Below are 16,114 nucleotides of genomic sequence, written 5' to 3'. Positions count from 1 at the left end.
TCCCCATGGAAACTCCTCCTCATACTAGTCTTCTCCACCCCCAGACACTGAAGATGTTGACAGAAACCCCAGTGGAGGATTTGGAGAATCCTCTGGTGGTTTTTGCGAAGGAAATTAATCAGTCCTTGAGACCACAAACTGCAACAATCTCTGCCTAGGACAGCTCTTGCGGGTAAGGACCACACTCTGGGATCAGGCCTGAATCAGTACTGGTGCGAGTACAGCTGCTCTGTGAATAAGCAGAGCACTCCCATCTCCAGCATGTGCTCAGTTTGGGATATTCTACTGGCATTGCATTCATTTTTCATTTTTTAAATAAATATATTGTAAAGAATTTTCACTTACCCCGCAGTCATTGGCTCCATCTCCACACATGCCCACAAAGTAACTAAAAAATAAAGTGACCAATAGTTCAGTCCTGGGGAAAGTGTGACCTATAAACAGGAGGCAATCAGAGCCTCCTCCATGCGAGTCATTTATGCAAGTCATGCAAGCTTTTTCTTAAAAGTCCTTCTGGAAAGCTGAAAGACTGAAATACAAGCCCAGGACTCTGGACTGTGCACAAGCCTTGGCCCTGCACCTCAGACGTGTCTACAGTAAAGAGTTTCTGCTGTGATGGACTAAAGAATACATTAGTATGAAGTTTTATGTTCACTACAACGGACTCCGTCTCCCACCCTCACTGGGTTTAAGGTCAATCATAACAGAGGAAAGGGCTAATGGTGACAGCCCTGCTCAGAAAGGAAGGATTGCAGGCACTGGTACCTCATGTTCACTGGGAATAGACATGAATGGGGACTCTGCTTTGGGGTCCAGTCCTGCCAGAATCTCCTAGGGCAGACAGAGAGTGATAGAGGCAGCTGGAGTAGAGAGAGAACGAGAACATGGGCTTCACAGTATATCTGGAGACAGCTCCCCACCCTGAGGCTGAAACAACCTTGTGAAATGATGAGCCCTAAAAGTAAATCCTTGTATGTGCAGCATCCAAGTAAAATCAGCCTAGTGCTTCAGGAGCTGACTCGTGTCTTTTACTGCTGAGGCCTGGATTTCAGTGCAGGGGAAGTTCTCACTGGGAGGTATTGATGGTGTTCCAAGGAGGCCAGACAGTGGTTGGGGTGCTCACAACTGCTCACACCAGGCTGATAATCTGAAATGGCCTAAATTGAAAACCCTGCTCTAGGGCAAGGCCAGGGGCTAGCTAGTTGAGGTGAGGGTGGAGGTCTTCAAAAGACTTGTGAAACAGCTGAATGACAGGCAACAAGACACTTGGGACTCAGGAACATATATACACCACTGTGAGTAGCACAGGGCATACCAATCCAGACTGCCCTGCCATGTTTTCTAACCCATCACACTGAGTCAGCAATAGTGCAGTAAAAAGACTGCTAGCATCAGAGAAGCTGCAGTGCTGGGAGATACTCCTAAAAATCTTGGGTAGACAAGTGCCCCTCCTTCAGGTCCAGAAAGAGAAGTAAGAATGAAGGATGATGTGAACAAACGAAACCCAGAATCATGGGAGTGTTAGGTCTTTGATGGGTTGCCAAACCAACATGGACTTCAGTGTCTCTTCTTTAACAGGCTTTTGGAATCTAATTGCCAAGCTGTATGTCTGTGGAACTTTCAGTTTTGTGCACTTCCAGGAAACACTATGTTAGATAAAAGCTAGCTCTTACTAGACTCTTTTCAAGCCTGGAAATTCATCAAATGCTTCCTAACTCTTAGTGCTCATTATGAACTTACTCCAGCTTTTGAAACTCTTCTACAAGGCTGGATTTCTGACCAGGAGACATTCTAGCAAAAACTGTTCCGTTCAGCAGGAGCTGTAAGGAGAAAAAAGGAAGTGATTTTTTAAGCACTTGAGGCAAGAGTCACAGTGATTTCAGTGATAATCTGGAATAGAAACCACCAAAAATTCACATTTCCAAACAACTGATGCTAGACTCCAAAGCAGGAAAGGCTGATGTTCAAAGATAAAAGGTATCTTAATTAATATTTTGAAAAAATAACAATCACAATAAGGACAAGAGGCCTGATGTGTCATTTGAGTTACCTGATGAACACAGATTACCAGGCAGGGATTTACTAGAAAAGAATTCATGAGACTATCCTTTCCATAAAACAGACAACTTATGCTGAATTGCATGCTGTGTAATACCATGTTTCCTCCTATTCTCCAAAACATGAGAGAATCAGTGCAGTGCAAGGGCCAGGCATATGGGCACAAATGTTTTAAGTCATGTCCTCACACCATGAGGCAGGTCTGCTCCTCTCACGTGCAGGAAAAATCTAGGGATTTTCAGATCCTTCCCCATACGTTAATATCAGAGATTCATCCAGCCCATAAGTATTTCAGGGTTAGAATTGTTCCCAAAAGATGTCCTGGTACAGATCTCTTCAGCTAATTATATCAGGACAATCCAAATCTGCTGAATGGCCAGCCTACTCCAGTTAAATAATCCAGATCTTACCTTTGGAAGTAAGTGCCTGAAATGCTGTGCTACAATTTGGTAAGATTTTCCACTCATGGCAAAATGATACTGGCCTGATCCCAATGCCAGCCTGATTCTTCGTTCAGTCTGACTGTCATCCTCCTATAAAACAAGACAGAATGAGCACTGCTCCCAGGCGCTCACAAGCTACTATGTGCATTTACACAAGCACCACTACAAAGAAAAGGGCATATCATGGGAAGGGCACTTGTGAAGGCTCTGGGACACCTGGGTTCAAGGCCCATTGCCTTTGCCTGGATTTGTAAAGGGATTTAGGCATATAATGCCATTATTTTCAGTGTGAATTGGGTGCTTCATATGTCTTAAAAGCTGGCCCTCAGCGTTGCCACATTTGGTAGAATTTATGCAACAGTGCCAATCTGGTGGGCTGCACTGTGAGCGGGGCTAGCGAGAGCATATGGGCACCATAGCTAGGCATGCCATTTTGAAGTGAAATATAGTGAAGATGCTGCTCAGGCTGAGCTTTGGTAGAAAGGAGCCCCTCAACAGCCTCTGCAGAGATTCCCTACCATCTGCCTGACTCTAATACTTCTCAGAGAAGGGTCAGCACCTTCAGACATACTCTTCAGGGAAAGAGTAACTGGTCTTTGTTCCACTTTCTTTGTGGAGATGCTTGATAAAATATAATTTCTTAGCATAGGAAGCCTATATTTCACTGTGCATATGCAATTTCTCAGCAGTTAATCTGTGTTTTAATTCTGCAGGTATGGGGAACTGCTAACTCTACGTGCTTGAACAGGGCTGGTTCATTCAGTGCAGTTCCATATATTTTAGGTCCACATCTATGCTATCAAATTTACCTTGCAGTAAAAGGAAACATGCATTAAACTGGTATCAACTAAGCATGAGGGCTAGAGAGAAATCTTCCTTGGGCTTCTGCAAAGCTGTTCTCAAACCTAGCTAGACAGTTAGCAAAAATGTGTTCACAAGATAATATGCTAGGAAGGAAGCCCTAGGGGAGTACATTTTTATAAAGATCCCTTCTTTTTAAACACTTCTCTAGCACATAACATTCTGACATGGACATGATGGTGAATGACTGGTCTGTTACACTAGCATAATCCCACTGCATTATTTAAAGCATTCCAGCCTAGTTTGTTTTCCTGCTGCACAACACCTGCTTCTCATACGCTCACCAGGCTTCCGTAATCTTCAGTTTTGTTTTCTTCCAGTGGTTTCCAGGTTATAGATGCTGAAAAAGATCCAGGTATTTTGTTTGCTTCCACAAGAATCACTCTGTCTGTTGAAGAAATCATCCCAGCATTTTTGGCAACGGTTACAGCTGTCTGAATGTTGTCACCTAGAAAAATCAAGGGGAGTATTACCTAAAAATTTCTGCAATGAGGAATTGTTTATGGAGGGAACACTAGCCTTTTCTTGAATTCCTAGTTTTCCAATATATCCACAAGAATCAGTAAGATTTCAGTGCCTTGCCTAAGGAAGTTTTTGATAAAGATCAAAACTTTGCAGATGAGGTCTGTCTCAATAATTAAATGTATTTTCATCTGGAAATGAAATATTTTCATTTTCATCTGGAGGTGAAATACTTTCATCTTCAGCTTGAAGAAATCCAGATGGGGAACATGCTCCTAGATAATATGTTTTAGACAAAAACCAATAAGGGATTCACTGCTAAGTTGCTGCTAGTATCACTGATTCTCATCAATCACCCTTAGATGGCTTTGGTGTAGGATGTGTGCTGAAAGGGGTGAAGCCCAAGAAGGCAAGATCTGTGTGACTCCTGGAAAAATGTCTTTGGACCATGGAAAAACTGGGGGTTATCCTATCCAAATCTAAACCAGCCCTTCAAGAAAAAAATGGGATAAATAAGGACTGGTAGAATGAGTTACCAGATGTCATAAGGTTCAGTGATTTGTCCTGGCATTCATGCTCCATCTCTGCTCATTTATGACAACAGGATTTCATGAGGCCCTATAAAGACAGGATCTTGCATGACATGTCTTTGTGCATCTGATAACCTTACCAGGGAGAACAAATGGACTCACTGGAAAGCATTAGAGGAACAGGAAGGCTCTGATCTGTGGTGAAAGTGGGACAGATTCAGAGTTAGGTATCTGACACAGCCTGGTGAAGTTGTCAAGGATATAAGCCTGGATGGTTCAGCTCACGCCATTATTACAACACAGATGCTTCTTGGACTGTAATTGTCTGAAAGATACAAATGTCTGTGCCTTCCTACCAGTGGTGGTGACAAAGCAGCAGACTGTTCACTCAGATGTCATTGAACTCCCTGTCTGGGCCAGTGGCCACATAAATAATCCACCCCTTTTAGATACCTGTGACCATAACACTTCTGATACGGGCAGCACTGAGCTCTTCCAGGACAGGCTTTGTCTCCCTCTTTAATCGATTCTCCATTATCAGCAAACCCAGGAATGTCAGATCAGATTCTACCTCCTCCCTAAGAGTGAAGAACAGACAGACAGATTTAATTCTTTTTGCCTCTGGCCTGTTTTTGCATTGAATAAGCTGATAGCCAGTTATAACTGTTAACCATACCACCTAACTCAAAAGAATTAAAATAACTTGTTAGTTTTCAGCAGCCCCAGGCTGCCTGTCTTTTGTGGTGCTATTTCAACACCAGCAGGGCTTACTTCCCACTGGCAGCAAGTGGTGCTGGTTGTGTATGGAGGAACTTCACTTCATTTTTTATCCTTCCATTCTCTTCTTCCCTTGTTCTGAAGAATAAGTTCAGTATATAGCCAGCTTCCAGCTCATGCTTGCTTAATTACCAAATCAAAAAAGAGCCAATTTTGACCTACGTGCTCCACATACCAACATGAAGCCTGATGGATAAGTTGGACTGTTTTCAATTCATGTACCATCCTTAGCCAGCATGAAAAAGCACCCTGAATTTCCTGCTGGATTCCCAAACTGTGGTGGTCTGATTTGGAAAGTTCATGCACACTAGTCCTTCTCATTTGAGGACTGTACAACAAAGAAACACACCTTAGTAAACGTATCTGCTACTCTTGACAGTAGGACCTGAGCAAACAGCATGTGGGAACCCCAATTCTGTTCCCTCCTACTCTTTTCTTTACACCTGTGCTATTGCCTGTTTTACAGTTGAACACATGCAGTTGAGAACAGAATTTGGTAAACAATCCCATCCCTGAGTCATAACTAGAGGTCTCTCAGGGAGACAGGTTGACTCTGAAGAGTCTGAAAAAAATAAAAGCTTTCAAACACTTATTTTAGCCACTGTAGTAAGGAGGAGGTGATGCCAAACACTTGCATGGCAGTCAGAGTAGCTGAGTCAGGCGGTGCCTGAATAGTCATTGCTTTCACAGCAGATCTTGTGTTTGACCTCCAGTTCTCTTTTTTTCTCCTGGCAGTATATACATCACACATGCTATAACTGCACACACAACTGCAAAATCTGGGCCATATCACACACATTTGCTCATTGGGTTGGATAGGTCTGTTATGACACCTGTCACAAGAATTAAACAAGACACTTGCACTTTGCCTCAGTGTCATTGGCCTTTTCAGCAAAGCAAAAAGCCCTGTGAAAGAGCAAGTAAGCCCCATCTGGATTAGGACCTGCAGCTAGCAAACAGAGAGGACAGCAGATGCTAAGTAACCGCAAATGTTTCAGAAGTGATGTGTCTGGAGTATCACAGGCAAAAGCTAGAGGGATTTGGGTAAAAGCATATGGATTCATGTGTAGGTGTTCTTGTGTGAGGCTTGTGGAAAACTAATGCCATAGGCATAGCAGTAGAGTTTGCTGGCTTCTCTAGAAACTAAAAAAAGCTAAAGCTAGAAAGCTAACGGATTGGACCAAGACAGCAGCAGAAGATAGTCTGTTGACTGTAACTGGGCTAGAGAACAGGTGGTGTAATGGGGGTCATCTGCTGCCTTTGCTTAATCAAGGAGCCAGGATAAAAAAAAAAAAAAAAGAGACTTCTCTTCAGCTGAAAGCCTGGATAAATCTGCAAGACGACTGGTAGAAATGATGGACTAAGGGAGGGGTGTACTAGACTTCAGAGTGTACTAGAGTTATACTTCCTATGTTGATCCACTGTTAAGAAATGTGTAAGGATTCTGGGCATGTGCTATAAGCATGGGGTAGTGAAGTGCCCTCTACCCATTCTCAGACAGACCTATATCCAGATTTATATCAGATTCCCTCTGGCCTAAATCTAACAAAACTCTGTACTACAGCCCTGCTCTTGGCAGGGGTGTTGTGGTAATGGTACTATGTGAGGAACCACTAGCCCATGGCTGAATGTGGCTGATAAGCAGCAGTCTATGGCTTACCTTGTTAGATCAGTAGATTGCTTCCCTGTCTGTAGAGATTTACATGCCAGTCCAATGACCCTAAAGCCCTGCGCTGTGTAGAGCAGAAGCTTGCTTTCAAAGTTCGATGGGACTGTGCAAAAGAGGAAAAGACAGTTCATCAGGGCATTTGACTGCTTTCTAATAAAAGGAAGCCCTGGAGCAGGGCAGGTACACCTAGAGTCTACCAATAGGCCAAGGACATCAAGGAAAGCTGCTGAAAAGAACTTTGCTCAATAAGAAAATAATTGTCTCTCCTCTGTCACTTTGCATTTAGGATCCTAAACTATTCTGCAAAGACTTACTTTCTTCCAGTGTGTCATGAAGGAGCTGTGCTCTTCTAGCTGCCCTCCCAAGGCTTGGAGAAAAAAGAAAACTTTTTTTGGTGTATACTGGACCAGTAGACAACTTTTTCAAATATCTATTCTGGCAGAGACTGTACACCTTGTACAAGAGTTGGTACTTGCTTTTATTTCTTAGCAGTCCTTTGCTGAGAAGGGCTGTATGAGAGCTTAGCCTTAGACTTGGAGCACAACAGAGAGACTCTAAAGTCTTAGACCCAGAAATCTCATTTGGACCTTCCACTTCATTGTACCATCAAAAGTCACTTATACATGTGTGTTTCTAGGAAGCATTTATAAATATTAGTTACCTGTTTCTGCTCTACATAACATGGCTACCATTTCTGGAGCCCCTTTTGTGAAGACCTGTTGTTCCCCACCAATTTCCTGAGCAATGACAGACATTCTCTGCAAGGCTGAAGAAAATGGAAACTGATGTAAAATGGTAACTCCTTCCACTGGGGCCTAGGAGAAAAGCAAGTGGATTAGATACTGCAGCAAGGATTTTAAACTCAGGCCAAAGGATTTTAGGTCTCTCCTTTGGGCCATGGTAAGAAGCTAACCATGTATAACGGGCTGATCTGTCACAGAGGGACAGAAAGGACTGGTATATAAAGAGGAGGTGAAATTTGTACAGAAATATTTAGCTTAAGCAGTAGGAAAAGCTCACTGACAGTTTTAGCAGACTATTAGATGTAATCTACTGAAAGGAACTCACTAGTCCTCTTTCTTTAACAAGACTCTGCTAGGTCTTACACTGGTCTTGCAAAGGGAAAATGGATGTCTGAAAGCACCCCCCTTGGTGTATGTCACAGGAACCAGTCTGACATCAGCTACCAGACTCCACTGCAGTCCCAAGTGCTTTTAGAGATCTTCACCACTCATCTGAGTTTGGATTGAGTCTCGAGCCACCAGGACACGCAAATTCCTGAGCTGGACAATCTGTCATCCAGCATCCCCCTGCTTCGGGCACTAGCAGCAAGCTCCCCCAGGCAACTCTTTGTAACCAGAGGGTGCAAGGCAATCTCTCTGCAGGCACTACAAGAAAGACGAAGTGTGGAAGAGCTGTCTTGGACTAGGACAACCAAGTGTTTCTCTACTGAAAGGTAACTCTTATACTGACAGTTTAACTTGATCATGAATGTGAATCTTGCAAATAGCTTACACTGCTGGCTTTAGGCCCAGGTCTAACAACTGTGGCATGTGTGGATCCTTGACCTTCAGTCTGGTGTCCACTGGAATCATCTATCACCTGTGTATGGAAAGACAAAAATCTTTCAGATCACAGCACCAGTAGAGCTGAAAGGAGCCTCAAGGAATCATTTAGAGCTTTTCCTTCCCTCAAAACAAGGTATCTTATTAATTCCTGAGAGGGGTTTGTCTGATCTCACACTAAAAAGCTCCAGTAATGGAAAACCAACTGCGTCCCTTGGCAATCAAATCCAGAGCTTCACCAGCTTCACTAAGATACTGCTGTACTCTTGCACAGCAAACAGATCAAGTCCTCTCACTGACAATAAATCCTTTATTCATTACAACCCACTTAAATATGCAAAAATCTTTAGATATGACATAAACCCAATGGGAAAATAATAAAGAGTTTGTATTAATGTAGAAAGCACCATCCTCTCCTCTTGAAGTACTCCACAAATCAGCTGGGTTTTTTAATCATCACAACATGACTGCGAGGAACAAAAATGTTTTATGGTGTCAAAGGGCACACAATTATCCATGTTTCACAGGAATTATTTGATAGGATTATTCCTGTTTAATTTATAACTTTGATGGGTGTCTGCCTAAGGCTGCGATGGCAAGGTGATGCCCCTGGGGAAAAACACCCTCTAACTCCTGTCATTACTGGATAGTTTATTCCTTCAAACTTGGCTGTTTTACCTATTTTGCAGATACAAAACAGACAGGTGTTAAGTATGGATGTTGTCACCCACTTAACTAGCTAATCCTGCCCTGAGTCTCTAATCTTGCATCAGCAATAGCTTGTGGCTATATCTTCCACCATGTAATTATGGGCTGTTTTCCTCTTATCCATCTCAGATTCGCAGCTTTTTAGTTTTCATAAATGCTCATGTCCCCCACCCACCCCCACCCCCCCCCACCCCACCCCCCCCCCACACACACCCCCCGACCCCGCAACTGATCAGAGAGTAAGTGACAACACTGATGGCTGTTTGTAGGTAATGGGACAGAGACGGAAAGAGTGCTTTCATAGCGGCATGGGATTTCATAGAAATATCTCCACATTGACAGAGCTCTAACAAAGGTCAAAATCTTGCCTCTAGTTCAAAGTTCGCAGAAGTCTGTTACATGCTCTGTAAAAGCAGTCTTAATCTGCATATAAGTCACATCTGGGACTTCCTGTTATCTGGCAGCAGCCACAGTCAGAGTTGATACCCCAGTGGGGTTTGCATGATATCCACCACTTCCAGTCAAATGAGCTAAGTACTCAAAGTACCCCTAGGTGAAAGCTCTAGGCAGAAACAAGCAACATTTCTCCAAAAGCCTGAGCATGTAGTACCTCTTCTGGGTTTTAGCTGTTTTACTTCCGTGTGGGAAGTGGCTATTTGCGTGGGAGGGCTTGGGACATTTCTCCTTTGCGAGAACACCAAAACTCCCCACCACTATTAGCATAACAACAAAGCACAGCTTTACCCAGTTAGTGGCCTCAAACATTTTCACATCCAGTGGGTCTCCTTGGATCTTGCCCTCCCAAACAATTAGTGAATGACAAACCGCCATTGCTGTGAACACTGGGCCCCAAGGCAGGCTGTGGTCCGCGGGGAAACTGTGAATGTCCTGGAAGCTAACACAAAAGTGAACATAAAAATTATCATCACAGAACACCAAACAACATATGACTAACAGAAAAAAAAATCCTAAGTCAAGGGGCTGTTAAAGTCCTATCCTGTGGTCAGACCACTAGCATGTTTCTGGGGACTTGTCTTCCCCCATGAGCTATTTCTCATGCACCTGTTAAAGGCTGGGATACACATGCTCAGAACAGGTGTATTCTGCATAGTTAAGGAGTCCATTGGGATGGACAGAGAAACAGGTTATTATAAAATATCTTCCTTGCGGCTTGTGTAATGACCCTTGAGCTGTGAGGCTGATACAAGTTTGAACATTTTTGTGCATGCACATTTCTGGAAATGTAAATGGCCAAAAACATGGGCACTGAAGGAACTGACTGGCAATCTCGTGGGTAACAGTGACTTACTGTCATAAAGGGTTGGGGCACCGCTGCACCTTTGAGATCTAACCTAGCATGTCTACTGCAGACTACCCTGCCTGGGCATGCGGTGCCAAACGCGGATGACAGTGGCTGCATCTTTTCATGTGGAGCAGGACCCCTGGGATGAGGCAACAAACTCATTTTCCAGAGGCTATGGAAATAATATTGGAAATCTAAACGAGGGGAACTTCAAACTGCTGTTTGACATTAATTGTCTTTCAGTTCTCTGTTCTGAGAAGAGAGAGAATATTTGTGTTTTGTATATATTTGTATATATTCAAATATAATAATCTGAATAAAAATTCAGAAAATTCTCTGAACATGTATCTCTGTTCATATGTCTAGGAGGAGAATCCAGTCACTATCCCACCAAATTTAAATGCCATTGGTGTGTCAAGGAGCCTTACCAGTTTCTTTCAGAGGGCAGCAAGCCCCAAAGATCCAGGCCATCTTCTGTTAAGGTGCCAGTCTAAGTTAAAATGTACATTTAAATTAACTTCCCACATAAGAGCTCCAAGACGAATAAAAAGCAAGACTTATTTTAAGAAGTTACTGTCCAGAAAATGCCAACACAGTGCAGAGCAAAAGCGCTACCAGCCAATTCCTAGATTCCAAGAAAAACAATCCGCAACAGTGCCTGTTCAGACAACACAAACTTAAGTATACAAGATTGGTCAGTGTATTTCTAAAATACAATGGAAATGCTTGATCAAAACCCATACTCTCCCACCCCAGCATGGCTCCCATTGCTAGTAAGAGAGTAACCACCACATAGCAGTTACTTTGTCAAAGCAGATGAGGTTCAGCTGTCCACACATGTTGATCCTCTGTGGGCTGATGCAGAAGATGCCCTTTTTCTTCAGCCTCCGCTGGGTATAAATGATCCCTGTTGTCAAGGCAGCTGGCAGAGCTGGGGGGACAGCAATAGTGACAACATCCAAAGCCTTCTTCACCACTTCTCCTGCCTCCTCCTGACGTAAAACCAAAGGCAGTTATCAGCAAGAGGGTGGCAAGGAGTGCTGCTTGGATTGTCTGAGTGTAGCCCTCTTCATCCCTCCTTCCCTCCACTGCAGGTGCTTCAGGCTGTGCTGTTTTCTGCCCATGGTCCATCATGAATTCATCTCCCTAAGAAATTAATTGCTTTGATTTAACCAAAGGCTTTAAGGCTACACCACTGCTAAAGGGCAGCCTCCAGGCCTTACTTCATTCTCCATGCCAGCAAACCTGCCAGGTAGAGCTCACAGTCTCCTCCAAAGCACATGAGTTCAAACATGTCAGCTAGGTTATTGCACCCTCAGTCAAGCCCAGTTTCCCATGATACAGCACACAAGAATCTGTCATTTATATGGGCATTCATCCAACTGCCTACAGGGATAGCTCTGGACTCCATGTTAGGGTGACAGGTGAGACATATAGGATGGTGCTGAAAAGGAGGGCAGAATGCATGAGCTAATGATTTCTTCTGACCTTATGTTCTAGGAGTTGTGAAAGGAAATTGCTTTTACCTGCAGGAAGAGACAAGGAAGTAAAAGTTACATTTCTAAAAGCAATCTCTAATTTGGGAGCTTAGAGGTCGGTGTAAAACCGACTGCCAGTATGCTGAATGTCGGCACTGTTATTCCTGGCAGTTGATACCACTGCTAAAGGAGCGAATGCATTTCAAATTGGGGTCCCAGAACTGAGACACTGCAAACTAAAGCAAATCTGCAGTTCAGAAGGATCTGCAAATCATCATAGAGTTCTATTATTACTGCTTCTGAGCTTGGGACTTTGACCATAAATCATGTTGCATTTGATGTGCTAAATTTCCATCATGTTCTCATTGTCCCTTCACTGATACTGTTTCAGACCACCAAAGGCACCACTTTGATATTTTGTATCCATTTTATGTTAGAATGAAGCACTTACCACCTTCAGATAAACACGTTCACAGAAGAGAAAGAATTTAGTGTATCATGTGACTGAATCTTAACAGCAGTCTGACAAGACAGTTTCAGCTGCTGTGGTATCATCAGCATGTATTTTACATATTACAAGGGAGAAGTTAAACAAAAAAAAAGGAAAAACTGCAAAGCAGACACCAGGATATGTTCTTAAACACACTTGCTTTGATATCCTGAGGGGAATTAATCTTCTGAACCAACTGATTGTAGGTTATTCCAAAGGAGAAAAATGATTCAAAAGCTGAATTGCAGAATCAACCTTGCAACTCAGGACTTGGACTTCACATTGGCAGATAATTATCAAGGCATGAAATGATTTCTTGAAAGTTTTTGAAGAAGTTCTAAAACAATTAGGCTTTAAAAATTGCAGAACTACTGTTTACAGTGTACAACTATTTCTTACATTGACGTCGGTGCATGAGAATGAGTGAACTGTTTTTAAAAGGGTTTCAGGCGAACCCTCCAGAGTTTGAGAGACCAATATGGCAGGGCCCTAGGTGCACTAGTAGGCCTTAATTACCTTCATTAGCCTCACCTCCACCCACACCCTCTGTTCATGGGTTCAGGAGCTCCATTTAAGCTCAGGCCTAGGCCTTCAGTCCCTGTCTGAGCCATGTTGTAGGTGTACCTGTCTCTAGCACTGTCTCCTGGATGGATACCTTTAGACATTGTTGCAGCCTTGTCTCTTGTCCTCATCTCCTTCTGCTTCTGACTGGTCTGCCTGGATTATTTACCACTTTGCCTTGCCTGGGACTATTGATGGGCAGTTACCAACACCCAGCTCTCCTCACCATGTTCAGATACTGTGTGACTGTGCCCTGGTCGGTGAGGGCACTACCTGTGCTCTGGTCACCCTCGGCTCCTGGCTTGCCTTCCCCTAGGGAATAGCTGGCCCTTGCTGCTTCCTGACACAGTAAGTCTTAGTTCTACATTGAGAAACTTGATTAAAATTATAATACAGAATTAACTGGACCATTGGTGTATATAGCACATTAGAGAAGAGCTAACGTGGTCTTCACAGAGGGAATTAATACTCCATAAATCTCCTGGAGAACTCTGGAAAAAATCAGTGGAGATGTGGGTGACTCAACTGATGCAAGATAGTTGGCTTTGCAAAAGTTATTTTCCAAAAGCTCTCAAGGATATTAAGCTGAGTGATAACTAAGTGAAGGTTTTCTCCCCTCCACACCTGCCCCCCCCCCAAATGACTATACAAAGATATGAAAAAAAAGGTAGAAGAAAGCAGGGAGTTCTTTGCAACATCAGTAAACTTCAGGGATCTGTGTTTACACCTGTGCTGTTCAGGGCTCTGTAACATGGAAGAAAGGTGGCTGAAGGGGTGGCCAATGATCTCTAAATCATGAATGGTACAGGAAACATCAAATAGAAAGCAGCTATTTGCTACTTCTCTAAAATAAAAATCTACAGTGCCTTCAGTGATTTAGCAGCTTTAAAAACATTTTTACGCAGTACATAATGGAACTGTGGGAATCATTGCCACAGGTGTTACCAAGTCCAAGGCATAAATGAATTCAGAAATATATTAAATCACGCTCTGGGAGATTTTCAATGGCTATTACAGCTAGATGATCTAGACACAAACGACAGCTTACTGAACTGTTAAACCTTTCTCTTCAAGAAGTTAGAAGACTAAACCAGGGAAGAATTGTTCTATATTTGCCCTACTTCCTAACCAGCTTCCATAAGCATTTGATACCAGTTACTCTCAGAGACAGTGGACAGGGATAGGTCTTTGATCTAAACTGAAGTTTTTGGAAAGCTGCCTTTTCACAATGACACATCAGTCTGTGTCCCATTTAACCCATGACTCACTTGTGATTTTTCTAGGAATGTACAAAAAGTGCCACAAAAACTCTGTAAAAGCTACTTGCAGAGTGCTAAGCTCTTGGGATCTCCCGTTTTCAGAGCTCTAGAAAGCATTATGCTAATTAGATGCATTGATAATTACATGTATCAGCAAGCACAGGGCAGGCAACACACAGACAGAGGCAGTCGGCGTACAGAAGGCTGCTGATAAGACATGCAGTGCTTGCAGAGGATTTGCTAAGACCTCAGAAGAAATGACTATTGGGAAACAGTGGGTTTTGGCACCTTGCAATTGAATGTATGAGAGCTTGTGCACTGCCACAAATTCAATTACATTGTAAAATGGTCTCATATACTAAGGCAAAAAGGAGAGTGACAAGGACCATATTTTTATATATAAATGTATATGAAGCCACTCAAGTTTCAACTCTCTTGAAACTGGGTGTGACCATTTCTCCTACATTTAGTAACTCACCCCATTAAGTGCAAATACACACACTGCGTAGATCATTCCAATGGCTGCAAATGCTATGAGGCACATTAGGAACCGGAGAGCATCCCTGTACAGCTTGAAGTTCATGGGTTTAGGGTAGAGAATGGACCTCACCAGATCCCCTTTGGCTGTATTGAAACCTGGAAAGACAAACTAAAATCATTTCAAGGGGAAAACATTTTCAACAGTTCTCTACAAAGAATGGAGAGCTTTAAAATGACTCATAATTTCTGTAACTTAAGAAAGAAGGCCCAGATCTTTCATTTTCATATATGTGACCTACTCTGCAGAATATAGAAAAAAGTTATTTTTGTCTTAAGGAGGCGGATTTTTTCAATGTCTCAGAAGCAAAGCAAAATTCTTCTTTGTAATCATATGCTAGTGGTTTTTGTAAAACTTATGCCAAGCAAAAGGAAACAATGCATAATAGCTTAGCCCAGCCGAGGATATTGATCCTCCATCTGACTGTTGTGACTTTGGATTAACGCTTTTACCTTAATGTGACTAGGCACATTAAGTCAGACTGTTCCAGTAAGAAAAAGCATGAGAGGAAAAGCAAACTGAAGTATTGACTGACCAGTCTGCAGCACCACAGCTTTCACTAATCCTCTGTCATCTGCCTTGGTCTGTATGACCTCTGTTCCACAGAAGAGGACATGTTTTTTGTAATCCTCTGCACAGTGCATTCTCCAGGGCTTGAAGTTATCAGCTTGGGGTAAGTGGATCTTTGTTACTGGAGTACTTTCCCCTAGGGAAGATGAGCTCAGATGAGGAAAACTGCAGTACACCTTAAAACCAGCCTGCTGACTTTCAAGTAAGTACATTATCTAGACATCTAGATGGTAAGTTAAAGGTATTTACTAGAGAAACCAGTATTGAGAAATGTTACTGTTATATTGTGACATCTTCAGAGTGAATAAGAGTTTGAAGCCTAGCAAGCAAACCGACTCTGCCAGAGAAAAGCTCTCCTTTGCACCAGTACAACAGCTTCGCGTAAGTCTGAGAACTGAAAGCACTCCGAGGACTTCGAACCCTGGCTGTAGATATACAGACTTGAAAAGACAACTGAACTGGTGTTGCATGACTCCACTTGATGGCCCCAAGTTGTTTACCTAGTTTGAACCTCATGTGCAGGTCACTACACTATTCCCTTAGGCAGATTAAACATGACATTCCCCATTTCCCCTTCCTAGTAAAAAGGAGAGCCTTTAGCTCAATGCTTGACAGCTGACAAATATCCTATTTATGTCAGAGTAGATACACTAAGGTGAAGCAGAAGAAATATTTTCTGCCAGCTGAAGCTTTCTAAATGAAAGGTGTTTCTGGAATTTCTCATTTACATGAAATTTCAGAACAGTGGGTTTCAGTTCAATTCAGACCAAGACCAAATTTAAAGACACGAAACAGAACAATGAACATCTCCTGCACCAAAAATCCTGCTTTGCAGTGAACTC

The 16,114-nt window shown here is 42.8% G+C and overlaps 1 protein-coding gene across 1 annotated transcript in view; it reads right to left on the bottom strand.

Moving 5' to 3' along the window:
* Positions 1–16,114, bottom strand: part of LOC143161798 (putative cation-transporting ATPase 13A4) — a 42,966-nt gene that overhangs the window by 9,234 nt on the left and 17,618 nt on the right. The window contains exons 10-22 of the mRNA XM_076341076.1: positions 15,238–15,408; positions 14,643–14,800; positions 11,180–11,368; positions 10,805–10,866; positions 9,818–9,968; positions 8,316–8,402; positions 7,462–7,615; positions 6,792–6,903; positions 4,808–4,932; positions 3,647–3,810; positions 2,469–2,591; positions 1,741–1,820; positions 346–388 (exon numbers count right to left, since the gene is read on the bottom strand). Coding sequence (XP_076197191.1) covers positions 346–388; positions 1,741–1,820; positions 2,469–2,591; positions 3,647–3,810; positions 4,808–4,932; positions 6,792–6,903; positions 7,462–7,615; positions 8,316–8,402; positions 9,818–9,968; positions 10,805–10,866; positions 11,180–11,368; positions 14,643–14,800; positions 15,238–15,408 — 1,619 coding nt within the window. The remainder of the gene's footprint in view (positions 1–345; positions 389–1,740; positions 1,821–2,468; positions 2,592–3,646; positions 3,811–4,807; positions 4,933–6,791; positions 6,904–7,461; positions 7,616–8,315; positions 8,403–9,817; positions 9,969–10,804; positions 10,867–11,179; positions 11,369–14,642; positions 14,801–15,237; positions 15,409–16,114) is intronic.

Source organism: Aptenodytes patagonicus, chromosome 6 (genome assembly GCF_965638725.1).
Source record: "Aptenodytes patagonicus chromosome 6, bAptPat1.pri.cur, whole genome shotgun sequence".
NCBI classification, from domain to species: domain Eukaryota; kingdom Metazoa; phylum Chordata; class Aves; order Sphenisciformes; family Spheniscidae; genus Aptenodytes; species Aptenodytes patagonicus.
The sequence above is the reverse complement of the archived record's forward strand: the minus strand, read 5'-3'. Positions and strand labels throughout refer to the sequence as shown.